Source organism: Pagrus major, chromosome 7 (assembly GCF_040436345.1).
Source record: "Pagrus major chromosome 7, Pma_NU_1.0".
NCBI lineage: Eukaryota > Metazoa > Chordata > Actinopteri > Spariformes > Sparidae > Pagrus > Pagrus major.
Window position 1 is genome coordinate 25,935,545 of NC_133221.1, and position 27,410 is coordinate 25,962,954.

At 43.6% G+C, this 27,410-nt stretch overlaps 1 protein-coding gene across 1 annotated transcript in view; it reads left to right on the forward strand.

The window, feature by feature from the left end:
* The first annotated feature begins 6,345 nt into the window (after nt 1-6,345).
* Nucleotides 6,346-27,410, forward strand: part of LOC141000258 (agrin-like) — a 173,448-nt gene continuing 152,383 nt past the window's right edge. The window contains exons 1-2 of the mRNA XM_073470933.1: nt 6,346-8,553; nt 12,757-12,795. Of these exons, the coding sequence (XP_073327034.1) occupies nt 8,388-8,553; nt 12,757-12,795 (205 nt within the window). The 5' untranslated portion in view covers nt 6,346-8,387. The remainder of the gene's footprint in view (nt 8,554-12,756; nt 12,796-27,410) is intronic.

Here is a 27,410-nt window from a genome sequence, read left to right on the forward strand (position 1 = left end):
CCCTCAGGCTTGGATTGGCGTATTCTGGCTCCAGATGAGCCCCGAGGCGAGGAGTATCCTCCTCCCTATGTGAGAGGGAGCTGAATGTCCAGCAGTGGACAGGTCCTGGATGAGGCCCCGGGCTAAGAGCTGGCTCAGAGTAGGCTGAAAAAGCAGGTCATGGCAGCGTGGGATGGAGTGGGAGGAAGAGGCTAATGTAGCCAGAAGTGTTGAGTGTGGACAGGTGGATCATATTGGCTGGAGACTACTCTGTGGATGGCTAACCAGCATCAGTTAGCCAAGACAACATACACAGGTCAGGCTCACTGTATCTAAATGACTAAATTGTACTTAAATGCCAGATTTCAAAATGACCATCATGTTCAGCTGTGGGCTGCATTTCACTGTTATTAGAGTCATGGTGTACCCAAGATGACATCAGATACTGGGCGATGTGTCACATCGTGAGTCACATTGTGTGGTGCCCACCCAGTGTGGGAACTCTCTCATTAACACTTTCATCAACACTGCAGAATGCAGAGTCGGAAATTGTTGTCAAGAAATCAGACTTCTCACTCTGACACAAAACCAACTTTATTATCCAAATATTGAAACTAAAACATGCTCGGCGAAGTCATTGAGTGACCACATTTGATAATAGATTTGGCGCATATGTTTGCATGCTGCTTGCATCTTTGACTATTGTTGGACTACTGGCATCAGTTTTCACAACCAGTTTGGGTGAACTGTGAATTGCATGAAGACATGGCAGATGGTTTTCAGCTTTTTAAAGAAGTATTTCTGTGCTGGAAAGAAGGCCCTTGCATAAAACTGGGTTGTCTATGCAGTAGGAAGATGGAAATATTTTGGAAATTGGTGCTACATGACCAGAGAAAACAGAAAAAGGGCTGTGATATTCCAGTTCCAACAACCAGAATGCACTGATGACTGGACCAATAAGTACTCCTGCTGATGGGTGTTGTCCTGTGAGTCTCGTCATCCATTTTGAGACAGGAAACTGTGCAGCTGCTGGCTGGTTATTACACTAAAATATGTTTCTGAAAACATTTTAGGTGAGAAATAGGCAATGATCAGGATCACAGTTCATATTTGATCACCAAGGTCTAGTTTTACAGTTTGATTGAAATCTTTCCAGCCTCTGTTTTCACAGTACAGGAACAATATGGGGGCCATGTCATAAACTTTCTCTATTGCAGCTAAACAGCCAGAAAGGCAGTTTAGTAACCAAATCTTGTTTTATAGTAGTTTATCAGCACTGCTTAGTTTAGACCTACACTCTTTGGATGTGGGCATGCAAAAATTTGGAAGTACAATCTGAAGTTGACACGACAGCGCTTGGCAGATATTAGCTGGTAAAAGAGTGGAGGGCTCTGGGTGCAGGCCAGATGGAGAGAAGTTTACCATTGTTCAGTGGCATATACAGCCAACATTGTAGTGATACAAAGCTGGGTGAAAATCGGCAAAGTTCCTGTTTAACTCCTGTAGTCTGAATCTTGTTCATATACAAACTAATGAAAGGAAAAACATAACAAGTACAGATGCTTCCACACACATTATGATAATCACAGGTACAATTACTATTAACAACCAGGTGTGAATGAAATAGGACCTGTCCATGAAGAATGAATGTGAGGATTAAATAACAGGAAACTAAAGACATTTGCACAATGATTCAAGCTGGAATCAAACTAGATTTTAATGTGCATACCAGCAAAGCATTTAAAGGAGTGTTAGGTCAACTTTGATAATCGTTGATAATTATTATGATAATCACACACAGGGTTCTCTGTATGGTTTGTCGAGTATGACAGTGATGTGACTCATGTACTATGGCCTTCACAGCCACCAGAAATGAGCACTTACGGGAGATTTTGGAGTAATGTGTTCAGACAGACCCTCATTCATTTCCACGAGTTTGTGCTCAAGCAAAAAGTCAGGGCCACTGAGGCAGCAAAGTTAAACCGGTCTCAACCTTTGCTGCAGTGCAATACAACATCATGCGGTAAGACGCAGAGATCGCCAGACAAAGTCATGCCATCATTGTGCTGTGATAACTCTGTGGAGTTTGAGAATCCTTGCACAAAGTCATGTATTTATTACCCAGACCGACCTCATGCACACAGTTATTCAGTCCTAATACCCGATCCTACAGTGCTCTTTGCCTCCATCATCAAAACACCAGATAAGGGTATGTCTTTTGGAAGAATGGTGTTCATCCATTTAAAAACCTTTTCCGAGAATGAATCTTCTCCAGGCTCATGTTGACCCAGCACCTTTTAAAGACATTAATGCTTTTATTAAAAAAAAAATAAAAAAAATGTTTCTCCCATGTGTTCTCGGTCTGGAGTTCAGGGCTTCCAGATTGTTAAAGTACTCAGCGTTTCTAAAAGAAATACTTTTTTCATCCATCTGTTGTGATATTGATGCTTGGTAGTCATGATAACACGAGTAGAGAAGCATCTTCTTTTCGTCCCTCAGCATCGTCTGTCCCTGTACCTCCCACTCACTTTACTCGAGTCCCATTTCAGCAGAGGTTAATGCTTTTAGCCGTGCACAGCTGCGAGAGGCTCTGGTCTTGTCGTCATAGGATGACTGCTGACTGCTGCTCGGTTCGACCTGATGACTGGGAAGTCTGGGAATCTGTTGGACGCTGCAGCCATGTCTGACTTATGATGATTGGAGTTAATACCGTAGCGAGACAATTGGCCCACCTGCTAGCATCTCACCGCTGTAACCCACTGGGTGAGGAGTCTGGGCTCCCCTCCACCAGCCCGGCTGCACGCCTCGATGCACATGAAGAATTCAACATGGCCTCCTGATGTCGACCTAATGTCCCTGAAAGTGGAATTTGTGGACTTGAATACATAGTTCGCTGTGGAATTAGATACATTTATAAGAAGTGTTTCTCCATTGATGTTAACATGAGGCAGCAGGGTTATACAAATGCATACCAGGAAGTGGTTGAGCTTTGTGACGCCATTAGCTGATTTTTCACTATCTATACATACACACGCACCAAGAAAAATAAAACGCAACAGGACAAATATTACTGTGAATTATCTTGGGAATGATGCACACATAAATAGTTGAGTGGGCCAGTAGACAGGCTTTAGTGCAGGCAATTACCGAATCCGTTCAAAATTTTAACAGACTTTATTCTTTTCATCAACATCATTAAAACCCTCATTTACAATGGACAGCAGGAAGGGATGATCTCTAATGCCATTAGTGAAGGCAACAGCTTCGCTTTTGATAGCTCCTGCTTTGAAAAATGGACAGAGTCCCACTCTAATGGGGTGTTGGTGTATTCATCAACGCAGATTTTTTCACACACTCTAATGTACAAAGCTGTTGTTGTCGCATTTAGACATAGATCTTTACAGAGTCGTCCCCCCCCCCCCCCCAAACAGATTATTTGATGAAAGATTCAGCTGAAGAACTCATATTTATTTCATGATCTGGGATGTGTGAGTGAGCATTGAAAAAGTGCTGTACCCAAAGTCAAACTTAGCATGTAAGGTCATCAAAACAGATTGGACGACTTCGTTTTGTATTCATTATATCAGTCCTGCACAAGAAGGAGCAGTTTTCTGAAAAAAAAAAAAAAAAAAAAAAAAATCCTCCCTTGGGTGCTGAGTCACCTTTACCATCTCTGACAAGTTATTCTCTGTGAATCAGCACCGCAGTTAAAATGTTGTTAATGCAAATTTGATATTTAGTTCTCTGATTGCTGCCTGTAGGAGCAGCTTCTGCAGATGTGGACTGTTTTGTGCTTGGCCAGAGGCAAGGCATGGTGATACTGTATCGGCTGTATAAACTCACCTAATAAATCATTCAGAGCTTATACCTTTCATATTTTTCACATGTAGATCTTTAGAGAATTGTTACATTTAGCTGGTTAAAGTAGAAAATGCACACACTTTCACATCTCCTGCTGTTTACATCAGAGCACTGACCCCACACTGATACAGTGCTTTTAGACAGAAAACAGTGCTGACTGGATTTCATCTATCATTGCGAAGCTGCGAAAACATTACCCTTCGTCTGACCCTCGACCCTGTGGGGGTTCAGCGGGTATGTAGCTTGTTTGTGAAATATATGAAGATGATGCAAATATAAAGATGATGCAAAGAGAGTGAAAATGTCTCCTGTCTTTACTTGATGTTGGGAAGTAAATCTCAACGGTAACAGTCTGTTTTTCACATGATAATCCTTTTGGACATATGTAGGAGAAATTGTCATTCAGCAGAGGCAACAACTGTTTACTCTCAGATCAATTAGATCAACGCCGGCCAGCCAGAAGACCAGGATGTACGCTGGGCTGCACACACACACACACCTTAATTGAAGCATCGCTGTCGATCAGCCATCGAACCTGACAAATTTCTCACCCTCTGCATAGAGAAAAGCACTTACATGTGCATTTGCATACACACATAGCAACTTTTAGTCCTGCCAGACCATTAAACAAGAGAGCAGCCCCTTTGGCTCCTTAATGGAAATTGCCATTTCAAAGCCTTCAGAGGGAGATGTTAACCTTGTGCGATACTTGTGCCATTAAAAATGGATCAAAGCAGCTGAGCTTTGATGTCGACGGAAGATCTTATTTGGGTCGTGGTAGCAGATCAGAGTGACTCCCTAGCTCCCTCTGCTGGGCTCATTTTGGCATTTCATTCATGGTTACAAGTTGTGATTTGGCCATGTTATGTACTTCTGTGTATTGTAATTGCTTTAACCCCTTGCTGCTCCCTGAATACCAACTCGTCGAGTCAATGAGCATGAAGATAAAGACACAGTTATAGATAAAAGTGAACAAGGAGACAAAAGAGAGGCAGCAAATACGACAGCAGCTGTTTCCTTTTTCTTTTCAGTCAGTCCATCAATCAGGTTTTGTTATGCAATGTGAGAGCCGATGTGGACTGTCTGGGGTATCGTTACTGGAGAGAGCAGAGGGGGGAGAGGCACCTCTGGGTGGGTGGTGTTGCTGATGATGGGGGGGTGAACTCCTGACCCTCAGTGGGGAGACTGAAAACCTGATTCCCCTCGTATTAAAGTCTCCCCCACAGAGCTCAGCTTAGGCTCTGCAATGAACACTGTCCGAAGAGATAAATGACTTTGGAGTGAAGCAAGATCACCTACCTCTGTGTGTGAGAGTGTACTGTAGTATGAGTGTGTGTCCAAGTTGTGTGTCCTAGTAGGCTGAAAAACAGATAGAGACAAAAAGACAGAAGGAGCCATTTTGCTGTATGTGTGTGTGCTAGTTTCTACCAGACAGAAAAGCCAATTGTGTGTGCATTCATGCAATTCCTCTGTGGATGCAGCCACTGTGTGCATCACTGCCAGTGTGTGTGTGTGTGTGCTTGTGCACACCCTTGTGTGAAGCGCAGAGTGGAGGGATTGAACGGCAGAGATGGAGATGGAGACACAGATAGAGAGAGAGTGAAAAAAACATAAATAATTGATGATAGATACCGCCTAGCATCTGCTGCCTGCTGCCATTGAGTTTGTTTCAAAGTAGATATTGATGCAGGATCTTGCTAAAACAAAGCGTTACCACCCCTCCATTCTGACCTCATTATCGCATTACATTGCTTTTAAAAAGGGCAAAAGATTACATGCTATGGAATGGGTCAGAAATGTTTCCGCCTCAGATCATTAGATCTGCTGTATATTCATTTACTGCCATATTATTTAAACATGGGGGAAAGAAACCTACTTCCAATTGTCATGAAGTGAGTGAAGAAGTGATAAAAAAGGATCCAAATGGGAATGTTAATTAATTGAATATTGGCTTGTTAGTGTGGAACGCATGTGGAGTTTCTCAGGCTTTTTTCTGCACTGGTTACACATATCGGTCAAAAACAAGTGGGTTAGGCTGTTTGGAGAGACTCAATATGTGATTGACTTTAATGTGTTTAAGTTTTGCTTTCTCCCTCCCTCCGCAGGCCTATTTTCTCTCAGTTTGCCTCATTAAATCTTTGTGGAAATTCTCCAGCTCTTGTGGAAGAGACTTTCTTTTGATTAGGCTGTAAACAAATGGAGGAGTTGGTTGACATCTCCCAAGACCGTGGCCCTCTTTTGTTTTGCTGCTGCACTGTTGCTGCCCCCCTCCCCACTCTGACAGGACTCGAGTACTATTCCCCAAAGCCTTTATTCTCGCTCGTTTTCTTTTTTTCCCCATTCCCTCACCCAGTTCCAACCCCTCCTCCCCTCTGCCTTTGTTAAAGACGGCCCCTCAACCACTCCCCCCACCTCTCTCTCTCCCTCTCGCACTATCTCACTGGCTCTCTCATTATGCGCTCATCCGTTCCGCTGGCTGAGGGCTGAGAGAGGAGCGCTCAGGAGGAGACTGTTTGGGAAACCGGCGACACGCCGCCGCTGTTTTCTCCTAAAGAAAAAAAAAACAAATGTCAGGAGCTGCTTTTCCTTTTGGCAACAGTCCTTCTCCTTCCCATTTTACTCTCTCTCTCTGTATCACCGTGTCTGTCCGATGACTTCTCTCATTGACTCACTCCAACCCTGCTTCAGCTGGCTGAGTGCGCTGACACTGGGACCACTACCTGCTGCCTGGGGATTAAGCGCGCTATGAATACCCGGAGCCTAATTTGTTGTTTTGGCTGCCAGTGAATGTTGGATCCCCACAGAGGAGAAGCTGGTGCATAAATCCGTGCAGCCAGAACACCGGGAGCGCCTCTGGACTAAGACAACCCAGTGGAAAAGGGACTGGATGCTTGAGGAAGCGAATAAAAGAGAGACGGCAAACCAGAGAAAGAAAGGAAAAGACTGGACAAGTTCTTTCCTGGAAGGAAAAAATAGACAAAGCTAAATCAACCCAAGTCTTACAAAGATCAGGACGCAATGGGAACCTTTTCCTCTCATTATTCGGTTGGGATTCTCTCTCAGGGCGCTGATACAAGGGAAGAAAGCCCAACAAATCTCTGCCTCGAGCTTCTTGGTTGATTTCTGATCACACACCGGTCTTTCTCCTTTTCTATCCATGAGTGTATTCATTTAGAGTGTCTCTGTGTTTTGCTGCTCATCCGTAGCTGCTCGGGGTAGAAGACAGTTCTGCACTGACAGGGCGAGCTGGGATTGCAATCGTTCTCCTCTACAACTTTTCCCCCTTATCCGCCACTTCTTCTGACCCTCTTTCAGCCCCAGTGCACCAGCGGGGTGGGGGGCAGCTGCTTACCCACTCCATGGGACTGACCGGGAATAAAGGTTATTGAACCGAGGAGGGGTGGCAGACACGCAGGAGAGAAGAGGAAGAAAAAGCAAACCTTCACCTCTGTGAAGCCAAGAGCATATGGTTTAGCGGGAGGCAGACAGCTGCTTTGGAGCCATCCTGCTCATCACGCTACAGCAGATACAAGTTGCTCTGGTGGCGGTGTCAGATTTGGACGGATCTTACATGCCGTGGTCGTATATCTCTTCACCGTGACACAAGCTCCCAGACCATAAGTCGAAGGAGTAAGTCCAGTGGATACAAAGAAGCAGCTGTGTTGAGTTAGAGGCACGTCGGGCAAATCATTGCTCAGGGGAGGAGCGAACTCTTGTTGCCCCAACAGACAGCAGCCACAGGGAGGCTGAAAAAGATGCTCTGCTGTCACCTCTTAGGGAAATACTTGTGACACATGTTGTTGTTGTTGCGCACCAGACCTTGGCTTGGTTTGTAAAGGCTTTTGACAAGAAAGCCTCCTCTCACGGCCATCTAATTACAAGTCAGGGTTACTGGGAAGAAAGGAGAGGATCCCTTTTTTTGGATATACTGTCGGTCTGCCTTGGAAATGCTCCGTGTGGATATTTGACAATCCATAACACCCACATCCTGACACACACGTTTCTGGCTTAGGTGCATCTCACACACATTCATGCCAAAAGCACATTTTACAAACACATTATCACCACCCACTTAAATCCACACACATGTTTGCGCTGTAAGTATAAACCACTTCACGCACACACATACTCGCTCATTCAAAGTCCATTAGTTTGTCTTTTTCCCAGCCGGTGCAGCAATATGGAGGTCGTGTGGACAGGTGGGGGGCTGTAGGAGTCCAACATCTCTGTCCCCCGGTCTGTCCTCTTTCTCCAAATGGATGTTATTATCTCTAAAAATGTGTTACTTGGAAGCCGCTGAAAGCTTGCTGCTGCGATTCTCTGACAGAAACAGTCACCGGGTCTCCGCCAGGGTGCACAGCTGGAACCACAGCTGAAACACCAACCATTACGCATCTTTTTTTGCCTTTTATTTTATCTTCATCTCCATCCTCTGCCCTCACCCCACCGCCATCATTTTTTCCAACGGGTCTTTGGGCACCCCTCGTCGCCCTCCTCGTCCCGTCATCTCCTCCGCTCTGGAGGGGAGGGGGTCGTTGGAGTGGAGCATGAGCGGGTGCCACTATCCCTCGCCGCCGCCGCTGGAGCAGGACCGCAGGTACCAGCACAAGGTGTCCCTGGTTGTGCGCTACTTCATGATCCCCTGCAACATCTGTCTGATCCTGCTGGCCACATCTACACTGGGCTTCGCCGTGCTCCTGTTCCTCAACAACTGTACGTTGGTTCAAGAGAAACTTACAACTTTAACTTTAAACTTAGATGTATGGGTCACTGTTTGGCAATAAAATATTTACGGAGGATGAAAATTTGTCTTTTGGCCTGGAAAGCCCCAACCGCTCCCATCATCTGCTGCCACTGCATCGTTCCTTCACCACTGTGTATTGAGAGTACAGTGGCTCATTAAGAGGCGGAGGCATAATGTTTGTGTGCCTTAGGGTTAGGGTTAGGCTTAGTGGCAGGTTTGATGGCGAGCATCACAGTAGATTTTTGGGCCACAGGGTTTTCTGAGTGCAGTTCTGCTTTGAGAGGTAATTGCTATTGACGATCCTGATTCTCGGTATTATTTAAAAATGTTCAATACTCATTTTCAATGAGTTTCTGTACAAAGGCAATTTAATTTCAAATGGTGCTTCTATTCAGTATTGCTATATTCAACTCTAGACATGACAAGGTTCGCCTTGAATGGGCCAATCATTAGCCTCCACAACATGGCTGAAATACACGTTGACATTAAAAATAGAAATAGACGGGATGACACCTTTTTTTATTACATCACCAACAGCTCACCTTCAGGTGCACTCCCTTTACCATTTGCCTTCCTGTGTTCGCACTGACTTATTCATTCTCCTCACTCTCTCACACAAGTTTACTTCTAAGTGCCTTGCCAGCTTAGTCTGTCATAAAGGCGAAACTTCTCTCAACTCTCCAAAATGAGCTTTGCAAGAATTGTGTCACATAATAGCTCAGGATGTTGAAATAAGTACGTAAATAAGTTGAAAAAGCACAGTGTTAACAGTCATTTTCATGCTGCCAAGTTCTGGCTGAAGTGGTATTTGAGAAACACTCCCAGGCTCTGTTAATACTCTCCTGCCATGGTTGTTGTTCCATGTCAGCCCTTTTCCGCTGACTTTCTCTTATCAGGCTGTTGACTTTTCAGCCATGCACAAGGCAAAGTCCCCGTCACCGGGAGAATGCTCGTGCATTAGGTGGACTTCTTTCTCAGAGAGTGTCTCTGTCTTTCTATCGTCTCCATCTGTCTTTCCTTCTCGTCCTAATTGGTGGATGTGGGTGACCAGGAGGAGGGTGGTTCATTTGTAACCCTGCCGTGTTACCGAATCAATTTCAGCCAGGCAGAATCTATTAGATTTAATACAAACCCAGTTAAAGCGGGCCAATCTTCACCTCTCAGATGACCGAGTGAAAAGAAGTGTGCGCGAGAGAAATTGATGAAGTGAAAGGGGCTCTATTATGTTGCCGAGAGCCCTCACCATGTGGCCACAAGGACAGCTGGAAAGGATAGCGATAGTGCTGGTAGCAGTGGAGGAGGAGGAGGAGGAGGAGGGGTGGTGTTAGAGGAGCCGTGCAACCTCAGATTCGCAATTTCAATTGTCACCATATGGGGTGAAGCGAGGCTGCGCACTAACCCCCCCTCTCAAACTCTACCGCCTGCCAACGGAGCCCACACACAAGCGCACACTCGCTTTTTCATTCTGTACAACTATTCATCAAACACACCAAAGGGGAAGGTGACACACGTACGCACGCACATCTCTCCAGCACATGGCTAAATGTCACAGTCGGACACATATTGATTTGCTGGAGATATAGGGTGAATGATGGCCATGTTGTGACATTCACACAGGCACGTGAATCCATGCAGACTCTGCCAGGTGCAGAGGGAGATGGGAAAGCCCGATACGTTTATGGATAGACCTTATCTTGTCCTTTCATTATGGAAATGTGAAGAAGTCGTTTAGCTTCTCCTGGCGTCTCCCCGTTCCGTCGGGCTCCCTCGTGCCACAGTACATCTGTATCTGTTTGTGTGTGTTTGTGTGTGTTCAGACATGCTTACAAATGCAAGACAGGAAGTGCAGCCCATGCGTCTGTTTTCATGTGTGCAAGCAGAACTTCTAGATTTTCCTCATGCCAACTTCTGCTCCCCTCATTTTATATGTTTTCTTGAAATCCCCCCCAGATGGAAATCAGTTACCGTCATGACTGACTGGGAAACAGCTTCAGCAGACACTTCATTATTCACCTCTAGCACCAGCCTCGCCTCTCCAGTCTCCTCATTTTTTTTCTCTCTCTCTCTCTTTTACTCTCTCTCTCTCTGTCCCTCTCTCCCCCGAAGCCCCGGCTGTTGACAAGCAATTCTAAGTGAGCCTAAATTTAAAACTCAGCTGTGTCTCGGGATGCCGACGGGTATCGCAGAAGTCCTGAGAAAGGCTTCGGCACGGTGGTTGACGGGGCCCCGGAAAAATGTGTTAGCGGGGTAATTGATGTGATGTGTTGTATCTTCCTCATTATCCCTCACAGTGCAAAGACATCGGAGAGATGGCTGGGTGGCTGCACATCCTTTCTGAATGCGTGTGTTGCCGTGTTTGTTTAGTGGAGGCAGCTCTGACAACTTACTGGGGTTTCTGCTTTAGCGAGTCAGGCAGCCGACTTGACAAGAGTGGAAATAGTGGTTCGGTAGAGTTAGGTTGGGTGCTGTGACCAGTGTATTATGAGGATCTTGAGATCATCCCAGTACTTGTGCTTTCTTAAGGTTATATTTATGGTGAAGGTGAAGAAATGGGTACAATTACCACAAAACACGATTCTGCACGACTCCGGGCTGGATATGTTTTATTACTTTCGTCAAAGAGGTTATGTTGTCGCCCATGACTGTTTGTTGGGTGGTTGGTTGGTTTATCAGCAGTATTACACAATACTGAACAAAATGTTCCTGTAACTTGGTTGGAGGATGGCTCTCAGCCCAGGACAGTCCTCATTAACTTTTGGTTAGGATCCGGCTAAAGGGACAGATCCAGGAATTCTTTCTCACTTACTTTAACATTGCGAGACAGGTCATTTTTCAACATTTTCGTCAATTTCTCAGGGAATAATGCATGGATTTTAGGGTTAGAGTTAGGATTAGGGTCTGGATTTTATACCCCCTTTTGACCAAAGCCAACCAAGTGCTGGTTCTGGGCTGGTGTCAGTGCTGGTTTGTTGGTTCTACCTTTGGCTGGTATCTAGGAGTGAGTACAATTATATGCAGATCCTAAAAAAAATAGGATCTTGTGGATTTAAATGTACAGGGAGATTGGGTTTGATATTGGATTAGGCTTTATTTGATTAAAGTGGACCGTTGGGCATTGGAGGAGGTCGGAGGTGCACTCTACTGAGTTCCATTCTAGTTCGTGGATTTCTCACTTTGCTTATAGCCTTGCATAATTAACAAGCTAACCAAGAGGTAATGATGTTTTGTGTTCAGTGGTGAAACAATTTGTTATTTTATCAATCAGTCAATAAATCTACCAAACTTTGAATAATTGCACCATTGTTTGTCAAATCAAAAACCCAAATGTGGGTTTGCTTTTCTCTGCCTCAGATTGTAAAGTGATTATTTTTTGTTTCCAGACTTGTTTGTTAGACAGTAAAAGAAATTTCAGCACATCCCCTATGGGTTTGGGAAATTGCTTTTTCACCATTTTTTGGCATTTTGTAGCCTAAGCAGTCAGTCGAAAAACAGTCGACAGATTAATCCGAAAATAACAATGCCCTAATTCTAATTCTGCTTGTTTTTTTTTTGTCCCTAACAATAACCTCTCAGGTTTCATGTGATTCCTCCCTGGAGTGTTACTCCATACTCAGTCATCTGACACTACAGGTCTTGTTTTATGGTTCCCACAACACTTGACAAGCCTTATGTCATCGTCTGCTGGGTGTTGACCTGCAGAGTAGCATGATGTCATTTGATATATGAAGGGGAAAAGTATCTGATTGATTCTGCATGTGGTTGCTGGGGGGGTGGGGGTGGGGACTGAATAAGTTTTCACTGATGCACTGTTTTCAAATATTATCTCACACTTTCCAACTCCCTAACCCAAAGAACAAATCCTCTGTGTTCTCAATTCTCATGTGCTCTTATAATATCAGAAAAAGTCATGCGGTGTGGTGTGGGATGAGGAGACCATGGGAACAATGGATGACAAAACAATGATGCACTCCTGACGATTAGCTCAGCGTGGTTCCTGCAGGGCCTAGATGCTGAATTAGAATGTGTTTGATAGCAAAGCCAAAGCCTGTAGACAGAATGTGTCTCTTTTTTTTTGAAGCAACTCAATTACTTGGCCTTAACCCCTGGGAAGTCTCTGAATCTCCCCAAAACTAAAAACCTATTTCTCTCTCTTTCTCTTTTATCTCTTTCAGACAAACCTCCTCACTTCACACCAGCCCAGCCTCCTGATGGTAAGTCCTCTGTGATTTCTCTCTGCTTGCCTTCGTTGACCACTGGTGTTTAGGGGGGTGTACCTGCAGATAATGACCTTGGACAGCGGATCCCTGCCTTTGAAGTGGGCAGCCGTCTGCGCTCGGTGCCGGATTTGGCTGCTCAGCTTTTTGTTTCAACGCCGTTGGTATGGCAGGCACGTGTCCAGGTCTGCTCTGGGCTTTGATGTGAGAAGGATCTTTTGATGACTTGATTTGATCTGCTCTGCGCGACTAGTTGGGCTGATGTTCAATACCTGTTACCACGGCAGTATTCACATCCTTCTGATAGGGTCTAATAGGATAATAACCACCCTTTCCCTGGGTATTCTACATTACTTGAGCCTGCTGGGAGTTTGTAGGCCAGGGGAGAGCAGCACCACCACTCAGCCTTGTTATCCACATGTTCTCATCCTGTCCCACACATGTAAGTCTTTGCAATGGGTGCTGCATTCTTTCAGTTGTTTTCTGGCCCAGTAACATGAGCTGTTAATTAAAAAAGCAACAATTTATTTTGAAATGGTGGATTTCGGCGAGCTTTAATTGGGAGGAAAACAGCTGGTTTTCAAGCTGCTATCATGAATATTTATCAGAGGCAGCGCAGCGAGACGGTGTTTGATAGACTTTGGTGTTGTATTTTTTATTTCACTGCACTGACAGACAGCCAGCGATGGACTACTAGTTCTACTACCTGTGTGCAGGCTACAAAGCCTGAGGTTTTGGAGGAAGAAAACACAAGGAGAAAATGTTTCTAATGATCCTGGCCGACCAGCTGATGCCAGGGACAAAAGGCCACAGTGGGGGCTGGCTGAATCTGTTTCTGATAATTGCTCAATCACTTGCCCCATAGGCCGACTTGTTTGGAAAAGCAGTTTGCGAAAGAAAAAAATGTATCAAATTAGAGGCGGTTTATGATGAATGTGATTGTCTGGCTGCTTCGGGACAATAGGATGCTCACTGTCAATGTGAAATGGCCGTGGAGTTTGGCTTCAACAAATAATTGTGCTTGATTGGAGCATTTCTCAACTCGGCCTCACCTCAGCACCTGAGGAGTGTGCGAGACGTCTATTCTTCTATTCTATTCTGCTTTGTGTCACAAAACACTGGAGGTTCAGTTGATGCCGGCACAGTTTACAGCAGCTATTTGTTTTTATTTTAATGAAAGATGAAATTGTCCTGACAAATGATTATATCTCACAGAGAGGTCTCTATTTGTCTGTTTTTGAAGCAAATATTGCCATAAAATTTGGCTCTCCACTGCGAAAATGAGAAACAGTATGCAGGCGGTGAAGCAGCCTATTTCTGTCTTCCATTGAATTTTCTCCTACAAAAGACGCCCTGCTTATCGATTGAGCCACTCATTTCCCATGTATTAAACTTTTTGCTGTCTGAGGGGCACAGTTTGTTTCTGCACTAGTCAACCGTTTAAAAGCTGCTGCTAGCCCTTAATTACATTTCCAATAGTTCTGTAGGCTTTCCATCAGCCGCCTATGCTGTTTTAATATGCCAAGCAAAACAAAAGGCAGAGTCTCCAATCAGCGGGGTAAGCCTGCCCGGTGGGACGCAGTTTCTCTGGGTCATTTAATGCTGGAGAGATTAGTGAGACAATTAGAGTTGGCCCAAATAAGACAGTAGGCCACTTTTTGGAGACTCATGGTTTTAGTCATGGTGGAGGGGCTATTTAGAAGATGCTCTTGACCAGCGGAGGGCTAATATAGCACTACCATTAGTCAAATCTGCCCCAAAGAGCGCAGGGCTTGTTCTGCTGAACTTGTCCTCAGTGCCAAGGACGCTCCGCTCCCCGGTACTTCATTACAAGAAATCACAGACAAGATACCAAGGAGTCTGCATTTTTAAACAGCCTAATTTGTCTCTGAACTGCTGTTGATGAGACGTCCTTATTAGCACGAGGAGATTCTGCAGAAAGTAAAGGAATTTGTTCTGCAAATTAGAGCGGGTAAATCTCGAGACTCGCCGGGGGAAAATGCAGGTTCGGCACAACATAAGCAAAGCGCTTCGATGATATTTATGGTGTGTGCCACCCGCAAATAGCTGACGAATCCTCCCCAATGAATGGCCCATAATCACCAGTCAAAAACAGTGACAAAAGTCACAAAGCAGCCTTTAATTAGGCTCTTTCTTTGAAAGCTCAAAGCAGCAGTTGCTTGGCTCAGGCCGCACTCATTATTGCCTGTCGTCTCCTGATAATAAGACAGTTGTTGCATGTTTGGCCAAGGCTAGAAAGCTCTGAGAATATGCAGCTAGAGGGATTAGTATTGGACTTTGGAAAGGGGGTCAACTCCAAGAAATGCATGATGAATGAGGCTCTAGGCCCCCAGTTGTCAGTTTCCACTAGAGCTGCAACTAACAGTTATTGTCAACATTGATTAATCTGCTTATTATTTTCATGATTGACTGAATTATTGTTTAGTCCATAAAATGCGAAAAAAATGCTCATCAAAGTGACTTCTTCAAATTGCTTTGTTTGTCCAATCAACAGTCAAAAGGCCAAAGAGTCTTCATTAACGATTATAAATGACAATGAAAAGCAGCAAATTCTTACAGTTAAGAAGCTGAAAGCAGCAAGTGTTTGTAATTTTGGCTTGAAAAATGACTGAAACTATTAGTTGATTATCAAAATCTAGTCCTTTGCAATCGTTTAATTGACTAATCGTTGCAGCTCTTGTGTCCACATCCAGATGTTTGCTCACTCGTTAAGGACGTAGGAAGGAGGCAGCAGCAATGATCTCCAATCTCTATAAATTATTATTGTTTATTTTATTTTTAGAGATTAAATTATTAAACTATTTATGTCATGTGATTTATGCTGAATCTAGTTTGGATTAAACAACGACAAAGAGTTCTGTCTCTATGTCTTCAGACTGATGGGAAGATCAGGCACATGGCTCCCTGGAGGGAACCTTCATTTCATCCCATTACAGCCTCAGGTGACTTAACACTGTCCAAACAAGATCCAAAATAGGCCAGAGACTCAAACGAAAGGAAGCCTAATGGAGAAACACACGTCTGAGACAGTTCAGGGGTCCTTTGTGACTGTTCCCGTCTCCAGCACAACCTGCCTGGCAGGAGCTCATTCGCCGCGAATCCTTCAATTTCTCATTTGTCACTGACAGAGCTCCCCAGAGGATGCTCCTCGCTGACACACAAAATAAACTCCCGGACTGAAATGTGATTTGATCTAAGATGGTGGGAGATGCCTGAAAAAAAGTGCCACCGGGCTCAGTTACACTTTGAGAGCACTGACTCTTCCTAAAGAATTGACGTTACTCTCTGTCAGCTCGGGGAGAGTACAGTAACTAAGCGCTCCACACCCATTACCCCCTCAGATAGGGGGGAAAACACACACACACACACACACACACACACACACACAAACACACACAACTGTACTGTAATTTATTCTGCCTGAGCCCTTCCCTGTGTTCTTGACAGTAAGCCTGACTCGGAGAGAGGCAGAATTAATTATGACTCCTCGGCCTATCTTAATTAAATCATTTCCCATCATAGATTTCACACAACAGAGGCGAATTATCTACCTCATCTTTTAGCCAGGGCGGGGGATAGTGACTGAGGATGTCTCACATCAAGATGTCAAAGGTACACTGTAAAGTTGCCTCTCCAGGATTAGGATTTCACAGAAGAGTTGTCATGTCCAGCTTTTAACAGGGAGCAGCTTGTTAGCCTGCTGTTTGGGAGCCTGGTCGGGAAAAGCGGAGGGAGGCAGCAGGCAGCCTTGACTTTATCAAGTTTGTTGCCCTTTGAAAGTATGCAGTTCTTTCAAATTGCACAGCTGAACTCTGTATCCTCACCCCGGTCAGGGTAGTCTGTCTCGTTCCTTGTCTGCGGAGTCAGCAGATGCTTACGTGAGCGTCTCGAGTAAGCCGTGTTTTTTCATAAACAAAGGGGAAAGGCAAAGGAATTAGCCAAGTCCCGTCAACCCCCACATCTAACCATTCGTCTTTGACAGCGTTCCCACTCAAGCTCGCCTCGCCTCACCTCAGCTTACCCAGTATTGATCTACCCAGATGGGTTAGAGGCAGTAGTCCGGAGAGAGAAAAACAAAAATATTAGCCAGAAAGGAGGGAAGTGAGTGAGCTGTAAAGTGCAACACTCTTTGCTTTTTGTACCCTATGACACGGAGTAATTATTGACACAGTTTGCTGCGCGGGTTTGCTTTGATACGTCCCCCGGCTGTAGAGCAAACCCCCACTGATTGTTGATGCAGGTTATTCCAGGACCTCGGACCTTGTAAGGATCAGCAGTTCTTTGATGTGGACGGACAGCACACTGAGCTATCTGCGGTTGTGATCTGGAAGCTGTCAGCCAGCATCCCAGATACCCATGTCCGATTTGTTTGCATTAGGCCGCTCTGTTTTGCAGAGGCTGTATCGAAGTTAGGTTAGGTCTGATCTGAACTACAAATAAAGATGATTTATCATTGATTCATTCGCAGCTTATTTTCTCGACTAATCAGTTAATGGTTTAGTCTATAAAATGTCAGCATTTGAAAAAAAAAGGCTCATAACTATGCCCAAAAATCCAAAGTGACGTCTTGAGATCGCTTCTTTTGTCCAACCAACAGTCCAAACTCCGAAAACTCTTTATTTGTTTTAATAAATGACAAAGAAAAGCATCAAATCCTTACAATTAAAGCAACATTATGTAGAAATGGGCATTTTCTACGATTTGGCGCCCCTTGAAGTAAACATGTATGTAATACTGTCATCCCACTGAAGTTACATAGTGCAGAAACAAGTGATTCACCCTATTACAAGACACTGTACCATCAACATGACTTTGAAGCTGTTATTTTAAGGTTAAAAAATCACATAATGTTGCTTTAAGAAGCTGGTACCAACAAATGTTTGGCATTTTTTCCTGTAAATGATTCATCAATTATCAAAGTAGTTGCCTGTTTAATTTTCTTTTAGTCGACTAATAGAATAATGACCTTATCATTACAGCTCTAATAAATATATAAACCACGTAAAAACCTTCTAGTTGCCACAAAAATGTTTAAAAGCAGGACACAAATTGCATGCAAATCAACTTTTAGTGTGTGTTTTTAAGTCCAGCCTTCAGCACATAATTTCACTCATCAAAGTACCTCCACGATGATGAAAGCTCCCCATGATGGCTTTTTATTTTGCCTTGTTTTCACACAGTAAATTCGTCCAAACTTTGTTTTGGTGATTTTCACCTTCCTCGTGGCAGAGCAAGAGATGAAAAGAAAAAAACAATAGGAAAGAAAATAAGACAATTTTTGGACTATGCAGGCTCTCACAGATTAAATGGAAAGAGCGACATCAGCAGTATAAACAAAAACCCCATCGACAGTATGAATCCATGCGGGCTAATTAATAGTTTCTGGCTGCTTATCGAGGCCCTTATCGCTCAGCATGACCACGCAGATGAATGGTTGAAAGCCCACCCCCTCTCAGGTCATTGTCATATACTGGAAGTAATTAGTGTGTACAATGGCTTAATGTCACTTTAAATAAGCTCTCTATGTTCTTCCCATGTTGGCGTCCATTCAGTCCTTCTCATTAACCCAGCAGCAAGTTATTTTAAATGGGGACTCAGCTGTCGCTCCACTTCGGGCTGTGATGGGCAGGCGCTAATTTAATTGTTGTGTGGCGATGTCAGAAAATAACCACACTGAGAAGTGTAACCAGTGCGACGAATTTCATTGTCAGGTTGTTAATTAGAGGAAAATAAGTGGCTTGCCGTGTCAACGTGTTGCTGAACAATATTACGCTGTGATATCCTGCTATTAGTCCTGCATCACAGTCAGTGTTTCCCCTATTAAGAAGTGGAAGTTATTGGAGCGTTTTGCCCTCCGCTGACAGTATCCAGACTGTTCACACACACAGATACTGTATATGTCTTAGTTTTCTGCAGTTGCTTGTGAAAGTCAGGCATCTGCAGTTCAGTGCACTCCTGCTCGCTCTTGTTCTGTCAGACACACACACACACACACACGCGTGCGCTCTTACTCTCTCCTGAACATTTCACCCCTCGCTTCTTGTTTTTCTTCACTCAGCCAGAAACATTGTTTACAGATTGCAGTTGAACCTCAGGATGTGTGCACGAACACACATACACTCCAGTCCGGCACACACACACACACACACACACACACACACACACACACATTACAGAGCCCTGAACATCCGATTTTACAGTTTCTATCAACTTTTATCCATGCCTGTGTGTGTCTGTGTCTGTCTGTGTGTGTGTGTGTGTGTGTGTGTGCCGTGGGAATGTTGGTTTGTATGTGCTTTGTGTTACTGTGTGTGCGTGTGCAGGAAGAATTTTGTGTGTGTTCCTTGTACACAGGGAGGGCAGGAAACTATCCATACTAAACCTCCTACCCTCAACCTGACCTCAACTACACACACACACACACACACACACACACACACACACACACACACACACACACACACACACACACACACACACACACACACACACATTTTCTTTGGTAACTTTTCAAGAAATTACAGATTTACATGTCCTGGAGACTTAACCTTAACTGCTTACCAGAAATCAGCTTTCTCCCAATTTTGGGACACAGCTTTTGTCCCCAGTTGGACAAACCAGCCCCAATTAACTAGTCATAGTCTGAAATGTGTCCCCAGAAGTCTCCACGATCACCTCCTTCCAATTCTCAAATTTTTGTAGGAGACTGATTTGTTTGTCTTCTGTACCAGTACATTTATCAAAGGTTGTCATGACAACCATATGTGCATCCAGTTGTGGGACAGTGTATGGAGTCCCTGTCGAGCCCCGGACTTCCATCCTGGTAAACAGTCTATTCATAATTCACTGCTCATATGGTCCTCCATCTGTAGTGGGTAGGAAATCTCACCCACCCTGTTAACATGTGCACACACACACACACACACACACACACACACACACACACACACACACACACACACATGCAGTGGATATCTCTTTGCCTACACTTGTGTGCTGATGAGTATATATATTCCGCTCCATAGTACACAATTACAATACATTGACACACGGGACAGCAGCATGTCAACCACACTATTTACACCTGGTTAGCATTTTCACAATGAAGAGGCACACACACACACACACACACACACACACGTACACATGCATTATATATATATAGCATGCTGATCGCTGCCCTCGCTGAGCTTTAATAAGATTTATGCTCGCAGAGAGCGAGACAGAGGGCAGAAGTTATTGAGACAAAGGAGGAAACAAAGAGAAGAAGACTGTGAATCACTTTTATTTCTATGTTTCTCTTTGGCTTCTTCCCTCAGTATAAAGACACACAGAAGTACAGATAATATACAGTATATATTGTAGCTGGGGGACGGAAGGGAGGCCATGTAATATGTGATACAGTGAGACAGAGCCAGCCAGGGGCACAACGGAGTGTAAACATTACAACACATTAAACTGTTTACCCTCGTGCCAAAGTCTAAAATAGTGATTATGCCTGTTTATGTCCCTGTTTATGCAGTCCTGTCCTCCACTGGACAGTGGTTAATTAATGTGAGGACACAGCAGATGCAATGCCACAACACTCTTGTGCAAGGCAGAAATTAGACTTTTTTAACATCATTGACTTTTGCCTTTTCCATGAAGCACATCCACTAGACAGACAAAGCCCTTTTCAGGTATGCGCATCTGCTCGGAAAAACATGGACAGCCGCAAATGGTTGTTTGAATGGCAAGTGTGCGAACATCACGAGCATCTACAGCAGCTGATTTAACAGTTAAGGGCACTTAAAAAAAGACAGGAGGAGTCAGACTCCTAACACATACTCTCAAAGACTGCTATTGAGCACAGATCAACTGGATGACAAAGTTGTCTTTACTGCTTTTATAACGCAATAAAAAATAAAAAGTCATTGTTCACTTTGTGCGTCGCCGTACAGCTGTGATGTGTGTTTATGTCAGTGTTGGATGACCGTTCCATTGCACTTTTCCGTGGCGGGGTTTTTTTTTTGTGAGTGTCGAGTGCAGTGGAATGCAGCGTAAGGTTCTCATTAAAAGATGCTATCGGTTGCATTATGGGAAATGAAGGATCCAGGAATTTTGTAGCTTGGCCAATTCAATTGACTAAAAGCCAAACTGAAACAGATTTTATATGGACTAATGATTTTGCGGATTTGCCCTTTAAAGGAGAGAACGTTTAAAATACAGTATTAGTAAATGACAAAACATGTTGTTATAACCATCATGAACATATAAATAGATAAATGGTACGCTTATAGTTAATTGAGCTAAAGTTAAAGTTATTTATTTTATCGACTAAAGTTTATTTAATCATAAATGTACCATTTATTAATAACAGTTATTATAAAGTGCTCCTGAAATGACTTTGATGATACATGTTTGTTGCATTTGTGTGTCTTCAGAGTACTAATACAGCTTTTTTGTGTGTATTTTTAACTTCCTTAACAATCAATACACCTGCAAGCACGCGCAAGCGTCTCTAAATGCACCGGCACAGCTCAGAGTGAAGTGTTTTATGTCTGTGTCTGGCTTGATATATCGTCGAACGGGTTGCGTATCAAATGACTGCAAAGCACTCAAATTCAGTCGGTGGTATGCACACGAACATGCACTCAACATGTGCTTCACACATGTGGAATTTCATTGCAAGTAAGCTCACGTCTCACTCACGCACGCACACACACACACGCACACGCACGCACACACACATCTCGCAGGAAACAAGGCATCCAGTGTGAGCTCCTCCACATGTGATGTGTATTAGCTGTGACATTTCCCACTGGTGTCAGACAGCTCTTATCTCCCACAGCTGTCTTCTGTCACTACACTGCAAAAACTTCATTTTACGCTAATAAGTTGATAACTGAGACCTAAAACAAGTGTAAAAGTTCATCAGCAGTTTTTATTTTGGTCTCCTTAGTAAATTCTTCACACATTAAATGTGAGATTGCTCCCCACGGCTTCATCAAGGTGTTTAAGCTTGAATCAAGGATACAACTGTAACTGCTAGTACTTAAGATTCTTGCTTTTCAGATATTACCTGATAGGTTGAATCAATGTTTAATCAGCTGTGATAGTAGCAAGATTAATGTTTGTGGGAAAGTGCTTTCACAGACTCCACGCTCAGGGTGGATGTTTCTTGTTTTTCAAGTTTATTTTTTTGCAGTGTGCATTCCTTTTCCTAATCCTTTTGCTCTCTATCTCCATGCTTTACTCTAGTCCCTCTGGAATTAGCACACAAACAGAATCCGCAGACTCAACTACAATCTCAATCTACACACACGCACACAGACATGAAACCGCAAAAAGACCCCCAACTGAGGCTACAACCTACCAGGTGTGTTTATGTCTGCAGGAAATGTTCTAGTGAATAATGAGTGTGTGTGTGTGTGTGTGTGTGTGTGTGTGTGTGTGTGTGTGTGTGTGTGTGTGTGTGTGTGTGTGTGTCTAATTCAGTCCATTAGTCGTGGATGTAGCTCATGCATGGTAGTTGGTGGGAGGAAATGGGGGCACAAAGCGCCACTGCTGTTACTGTAAATCTGGAAATATGTGCAGGGAGGGAAAGCTTAGAGCTCTGCGGTTAGATTGACAGTGAACTGTGAAACAGTTTTGGCCAACATGCGGGCCAGGACTCCTACAAAGGGTCGGCAGATGATTACCACAGTAAAAAAAAGGGCAAAAAAACATTTCTGCTGCACTAAATTATGCTTAATTTTCTGACTTTTTGCTAGGATTTTATTTCTAATCTTTGCTCTTTTGAATATTTTGTCCTCTGACGAGGGGTTGCAAGCACACACAGTAGTAGGTCAAGGGTTGACAAGTGAAAAACATCAGCACTGGTGGACTTGGGGCATGGTTGGGCCCCCATGTTTGAAACAACACTGCGAAAGTGCCCTCTAGGATGCCCTTCCAGTGGACAAAATGTGGTGAAGTGCCCTCTAACGTACACTGCCAGTGGAAAAAACGTGATAAAGCGTCCTCTATGGTGTCCTTCCAGTGTGTAAAATATGATTTATTGCCCTCTAGGGTGTCCTTCCAGTGGACAAAATCGGGTGACATGCCCTCTAGGGTGCACTCTCATTGGACAAAACATGGTGACATGTCCTCTAGAGTGCCTTTTCAGTGCGCAAAACATGGTTAAGTACCTCGTAGGGTGCCCCTCTAGTGCCCTTTCTGCGTGCTGGTGGCCCACCCCCTGCAGTTGGTGCCCTTTTTATTTTTTGCCCCGCCCCGAAAACATCCTGAGTCCGCCGCTGAATGTCAGTAAGCACTTCTGTAACCTTAAAAGTGTCACAGAAGTCACAGTAAACTAAAAAGAGAAAGGAAGGAAGAAAAGCAACAGGGAGGAAAAGAAGAACAGTAAGAAGGAAGAGGGAAGGGGGAGTAGAAAAAAAAAGAAGCAGAGAGGAAAGAGATATTAGACTGGGAGAGTGAGGGCATGGCAGGTAGGGCAACAACTCACACATAAGCACTTCTACCTCCCTCCATCCTGAGAATATTAAGTTATCATCATTCAGAAATTGACCTGAACTGAAATTTGCCTTCGATTTATCTCCCTCCTTCTCCTCCTCCTCCTCCTTCCTCCCTCCCTCTTCCAGAAATCCCTTCCACTTTGCACCAGCACTGAGGGTTTGTCAGCCTGGGGGGAGGACTTAGCACCTTAATGTGTGTGTTTGCATGTGTGAGGGAGAGCATGTGTGTTTGTCGGAAGCAGATAGGGAAATTTAATTAAAACAGATTGGTCCAATTGGAGGCTCTCTTCGCCAACCGCTCATTGCACATTCATACTCAGCACACCTTTGATTGGTCCCAGAATGCATTGCTCATCAGTTGCGCAGCTGTCCCCCTCTGTGTCACATCAAAGGCCAACATCGCTGAGTGACTTTTAATAAAAAGATCAAAAAATCGATCAAACAAATAAATCACTGCGAAGCTCAAATGTGATGCGATGCAGAGCGAACGGTCACGGTGAATGGACACGGTGTATTTTTACAGCTGGACTTAAACGCAGCATGTGGTCAATGCATTCATGCCTACAAAGGGTTTCATTCGGAGACTTACAGCCATGTAACACTCATCAATCCCCTGAGAGGCAATACATTCCCTCTTGTTCAAAATGAGACTTTTATGTGCCCGCAGAAGCACCAATAGAAGAAAAAAAGAATGTGCAATTACCTCAGTGCCATGCTGAGTTCATCTGATGCCACGCTACGATTCAATCACTTCCCCCACCCCCCGACCAGTTCCATTATAGCTGAGAGGAACAGGGATTGGTTTGGGTGATGATGTGAAGCTTCCTACTTTTGTCTTTCAATCAGATAATGGCGTTTTTCTGTTTTGTTTTTTTCTTCTCCTTCTGCGTGTCTGTCGCGTCTGGAGTGGCTCTGAACTGGGGCTGTTAGAGATGGCAGACAGGTTCAGTGCTCCTGTTAGACGGCCACACGGGTCAGGAGCTGCTGCAGAGAGGCAGGGTGCTGGCAGGGCCAGATGGCAGCCAATACACACACACACACACACACACACACATACATACACACACACACACACACACACACACACACACACATACATACACACACACACACACACACACACACACACACACACACAGTATCTCTGTTCCTGGGGCAGTGTTAGATTGGTCACAGTGGTCCTCCTGAAAAAGATGAGATCTGGTGTTGGAGATAGGAGGTGGGTAGCTTCAGGCACTCGATCCACACACATGAACACATACATATACACACACACGCACACTGTCATTATTATGCATCAGCACACCCTCCAGCCATTGCAGGTAAACAAACAAGGATTGGTGTTTGTCAAAGGATGCGTCCCATAAAGCCAACTTAAGTAGGAGATGATATCTGCTCTATTCCTGCAGCTCACTGGACCAAATACATTTTCTTCGCAAACTCAAGGAAGCTCAAATTTTTCTTTTTGCTGTATACACCGGCGCATATGGAGTAAACAGTGATACATGGTGAATTATGCTCCAATCCACCCTGTTTGGTGAGGTTTAGGGATCTGTGGTTGTCTTTGAAGGGATCTCAGCAAGTCCCCATGAAGTTAAATTTTGCAAGCGGCCATACATATTTAACTCGCAGAGATGCTGCTTTGAGAAACTGCTTAAATTTTTAAAAGTCGCAATCTGCAACTTCACATATAAATTCATCTCTGTCTTGCTGCTGCCGCCTGTAGTCCATTGATTTAACCCAGTGAATTATTCAGGATCCAATCATCTAAGGTTTTCAATTTGCGGTTAAACACTGGAGAGAAGTCACAAAAGAAATTATGTCTTTGCATGCAGCAAATAGAAGAGCTGGGTAATTAGTACTCCACTAAAACAAGTGTTGGGGAGTAACGGATTACATGTAATCACATTACAAAAATAAGTAACTATAATTAGCCCAGATTACATTTGAAAAGATGTGTAGATTATATTTACAAAGGCAAGGATTGCTCGACTACACTTTTGATCAAGTCTTTAAAATGTGGCAGTTTAAAAATATAGGAACCTTGTCCTCATGGCCACTGCTTTATTAACTCATGAAAAGCATGTCTGCCTGAGTTTCTTAGACAAGTGCTCCACTTACTGAGTCAGTGCTACTCATTCATCATAAGAGCAAAGTCCTCTATGTTGCATTTCACTAAGAACTTGCACGAAAGAAACAGCCTCTCACATGCTGTAGAGTACACACAGTACACACAGTACACTGGCAGTGTGTGCCAGTACTGTATTTGTAAGGGCTGACTGTAAATGCGAAATAGGCAAAATGCATTTTATTGCAATGAAAATGTTTTGAGATGTTTAAAGAAACATATAAAGTGCAACAATTTCCATGTTTTATGTTGAATTAATCTAAAAGTATTCAGATTAGATTACATTTTTTTTGTAGTGGATTACGTTACTAATTACAAAAGTGGCCATGTACTTTTATTCATTTACTGACTACATGTCAGGGTAATCTGACCTAACCCTGACTACAGTAGTAGGTTATAGTTTGAATGTGATTTTTAGTGATTACAATGTTAAAACAACACAGAATTCAGTTACACAGGAACTGTCATCCTTTCTCATCAGATTATAATCCTTCAAATTTTCAAAATGTAAAAGCCCATTTTTGAAACTGCTGTATTTATAAGATTGTCATTCGATGTAATTAGATTTTGTGATTGCCTCTCTGTACTGTATTGTTTCCTGCAGAGTTCAAACTGCATACACACACACAGGATTACCAGAACACGTTGCGTGCATGAACTTTACACTATAACAACCCCTGACCACTGTCTTCTTTAGCTAAAACTAAATTAACCCTCACAGTGTGATTATCAGTTTTTGGTCAGAGTGATAATAGTGAATCAAAACAGTGAAGACTCAAAACAAAGCTGATAGATGCTAAAACGCTCTGTGCAGCAGAGATGCATTGAGGGTTTTCCACGACAGCTTTCACACTACACATGGTAATTTGATTAGAGCAGCCTTCATGATTATAACTTTATGGTAGGAAATGAAATAAATGGAATGGTTCGGCCAGAGCTGTCTGAGCATTATTTAAAGTGACTTGATATAAAGATAAAGATAAAGCCCAACTTCCTTTAAATCCTGTCTTCGTGATCTTGGCCCTTTCTATCTCTGAACACATTATGCTAATGGGCAGAGTCAAGGCCTGCTCTGTCAAAGAGCCGCCGCTGCTTTTAGAGGGAGTGTTCAGGTTCATCAAGTTTTAATGAGCCAGAGGAGAAATCAGCAGAGACATCGCACCCCTCACTTCATCCACACTCCACGCTCCTCTGAACGATATGCAGCACCCAGGTACACCGCAGCTGTCAGATGTTTGAATTTGCAGCACCTCTCTTTATTTTTAGGAAAAGGCTTTCAATCAAGATTAAACACACCTAACATTGAACATAATGCAAAACAGGATTATCACAGTACTGCGTCTTGCCTTCCTGAGAAAGGGAGACTCGGCTGTGCAGACGGGATGAAGAAACTCAACCGATACCTCTGGTTTGTTTTGGAATTGAGTTTTTACTGTTGTTCCTCAGGAGACTCTGGGAAGATGTAGCTGCATTATTTAAGGAAGATATATGCTTGCAGATGTATTCAAACATCCTCTGTTTTAAATATTTTAAATGTTGTTTGTTCGTGCAAGACATGGCGAAGGTGAGGGAGTTTTATTTGTTTATTTATTCATTTTTTTGGAGGCTGTTGTCTGCTTGGATAAGCCAAAGATGATGGACAGCGATTGGTTGGTACGGGGAGATCACAATGCATCAAAAACATCTGAGATCAGATAGGATGAATTTGGGTCGTTGCAGCAGCGGCAGAGAAGACAATGTTGATAAGACCAAAGCAAATACAGACTGTTGAAGATAAAAAATATTTTTGAAAGATTAACGGATGAAAATGTCATAATACACACAGCTCACAGTTTTATTTGATGCACAGTTTGGGGTTGACAGCTTGTTATCACATTACTTTGGCAAATATATGCTGAGAGATGATGAACAAATTCCTGTTTCCATTAATTAAAAGCTGAAAATCGTTTTAATATCAAGCCAAATAAAAT